The following is a 2,736-nucleotide window of genomic DNA, read 5'->3' as shown; positions in this document are numbered from 1 at the left end:
TGATTGTAATTACAATGACAAATTAGCCAACGATGGTTGATTGGTTGTTGACTATAATACAAGCTTCATTGTAAGTTATAAAATAGCTTATTCTACCTTAACATAACTTAGGCTCGAACAAGTTATTCTTTCATTTCTCCTTCCTCATCTTCTTCTTCCGCTCCTCTTACATAGAGTACATTATTGCATCTGATTAATACTTCTCCGAGATTACCTGAAAAAGTAAATTACAAATTAATAATGTAATACAATGTATGTTGACGTGAATAGCATATAATATATCAAGTGCACAGTAGAATGTTACCAGTAGCTGCACATTTGCGAATTGTGGGCCGCCAAGGACATGCAATTGTTTTTACATGTGCCTAGGTTTTCTTAAGAGTAAACTTGGGCATTTTAAAGGCAAGAGTGAATAGGGATTAGTTAAGTGTTCAGAGAGCATGCTCAGTTGTCAATATCATTGTCACATCATACCATCAGGTAAGATGGAGGTCAAATGAGCACTTATATTTCTATTTAAAAAACCAACAACTTGATTGACACTAAGGAATTCATGACTATTGGATTTGAGGGGCTATTTAAAAAATATATCAAATTAATGGAGATATACAACACTTATTACAAATTACAGCTGTTAAGAGTTTGTCCAGGGAAGTCCTGCCACTTTACCTATTTCTGCCACCAAGCAGTAATGTGAGCATTACTGCATTCCAGTTTGGAAGGGTAAGGGTGCTGGTGAAATTACTGACATATGGGACTTGTCAACTTATATTTTTGGGTGATGGGCCCAGTGGTAGTACCCCTAAGATCTTTGCTATTTAAAGCTCTGAGTGGCACTGCAACTGTTATGGCTAGGAATGAAGAAAAAAAATTATGAATGAAAAATCCTTATGTTGTGGACAAGTACCTCATCAACAACTGCTTTCTCTGCTAGACACATTTGTATACCAGGCATGCATTGCATTGCCACTGTAAGAAAAATCATATTGTGGAGAAGGATATCTGGCTGCCTTTTCGCCTGTAGACAGATCCATTGAAACTAATGACCCACTCAATATTTTAAAATGGTTCTAATACTTCAGAAACATTTACGGGGTGTGGGCACAACAACTAATTTTTATCGCAATTCAATCATAGTAGTGGAACACATAGGTACCGATAATCAAAATAAATACAAAAATTAACTATTTATATTAAAATCATGTTATTCAATACCTATTAGAAAATTAATAGCGTTTTTCCTAACTACAAACTTATACTTTTTAAATCTTTTCCAGCAATTCTTTACATATTCGCCTTGAAAACATTGCAAAACCATTTGAAAACAAACCTGTGCAAGCACCGTCAATAAGTTCCTCAGTATTTGCTAGTTGCAGATTCATGTATCCATCCGCAGACACCAGTAAACCCTTGTACTCATGCCCCCACTTTAGTTTCACTAGCACCGCTTTACCAGTAAGGTTGTTGAGGAAAGGTTTAGGGTTAATGGGCATAGCCGCCGCCATTTTCGTGTATTTATCTGAAACTACACAATATTTATTAAACGCATGATGCGGAAAATATAAATAACAATAAAAATGAAATATTACCGTTTATTTTTCTAAATATATGAAGAAAATTCACTAAATGTGTGATGATCGAAAGACAACCTAAAACACAAACTACTATTGTAACCACAAATTAGAAAGATAGAGTACCTAAAATTTTTTTTTAAATATATTATTAAGGCTTTGGCAAAGCCATCAGCCTAAACATGAAGTTTAATTATGTTTCTGTAAATATGACCGCCACAAAGAGGATAGGCAATTTGAGGCGGCGTGCTTGGATTGACTCGGGATTCCTTAGAACGGGCCGATACGGGTATTTTGGTTCGAGATTCGTATAATTTCGCGTTTTAATCTTCGATTAAGGCACAATAGCACTATCCTATTCCACTTTAAACTAGATTTCACAAAATAATTGAGTCAAAATAAAAACGACACTTTTCCCTCCAAAAGGTCCAGAGCGAATCCAGAGTACCTAAAACCCTTAAACACAGAGTGAAGAGTGAACAGCAGTTTTATTTTTTTATAAATTATAAGTGCGCTACGCCGTGTCAGTCGGACATCATCTACGTCTCGGTCATTCCCCTATATAAGCAACACTGTTTGGTCTCGGTGAAGAACAGCAGCTGCGGTTTATCGGTTTCAAGATGATGGTGGACCGAATCGAGATTTGAGTGCGGACCTCGGATGTTAGAGAGGTGCACTTTTAGTGGGAGGACGTGCAACCGCTGTGTAAACTTGTTACCGTTTCTGTTTTTCATTTGTGTTTTAGGGAAGTGAATAGGCAGGAGGAAGGCAGTTGCATGCGGGACCGGTGGAAAAAGGGCTTGGCGGATCCCCTCTATGGCGCTCGTACCATAGAGGCGATCCGCCCTGTCCTCGTAGAGTTGGTAAACCGGTCCCACGGGCCACTGTCGTACCACCTTGTGCAGGTGCTGACCAGGCACGGCTGCTTCGGTCACTACCTGCACAAGGTGGCGAGGAGGGAACCGTCCCCGTCTTGCCACGAGTGCGGCGCTGCGGATGACACCGCGCAGCACACCCTAGAGGTGTGTAGCCGGTGGGATGAGCAGCGCCGCACTCTGACGGGGACTGTAGGGCAGGACCTCTCGCCGAGCGTGGTTGCCGCCCTGCTCGATAGTGAGGAGTCCTGGGAGGCGATGGCCTCTTTTGCGCAGAGGTTATGTCGCAA

At 40.4% G+C, this 2,736-nt stretch overlaps 1 protein-coding gene across 1 annotated transcript; it reads right to left on the bottom strand.

Moving 5' to 3' along the window:
- On the bottom strand, positions 1-1,522 carry LOC113234154 (small nuclear ribonucleoprotein F). The gene is made up of 2 exons (XM_026469425.1): positions 1,331-1,522; positions 1-214 (listed from the first exon to the last, which is right to left on the bottom strand). Exons 1-2 carry the CDS (start codon positions 1,503-1,505, stop codon positions 123-125), a joined length of 267 nt encoding a protein of 88 aa, XP_026325210.1. The 5' UTR covers positions 1,506-1,522; the 3' UTR covers positions 1-122.
- Positions 1,523-2,736: the final 1,214 nt, after the last annotated feature.

The sequence above is a fragment of the Hyposmocoma kahamanoa genome, unplaced genomic scaffold (genome assembly GCF_003589595.1).
Source record: "Hyposmocoma kahamanoa isolate Upper Pololo Valley unplaced genomic scaffold, ASM358959v1 81, whole genome shotgun sequence".
Taxonomy (NCBI): Eukaryota; Metazoa; Arthropoda; class Insecta; order Lepidoptera; family Cosmopterigidae; genus Hyposmocoma; species Hyposmocoma kahamanoa.
The sequence above is the reverse complement of the archived record's forward strand: the minus strand, read 5'-3'. Positions and strand labels throughout refer to the sequence as shown.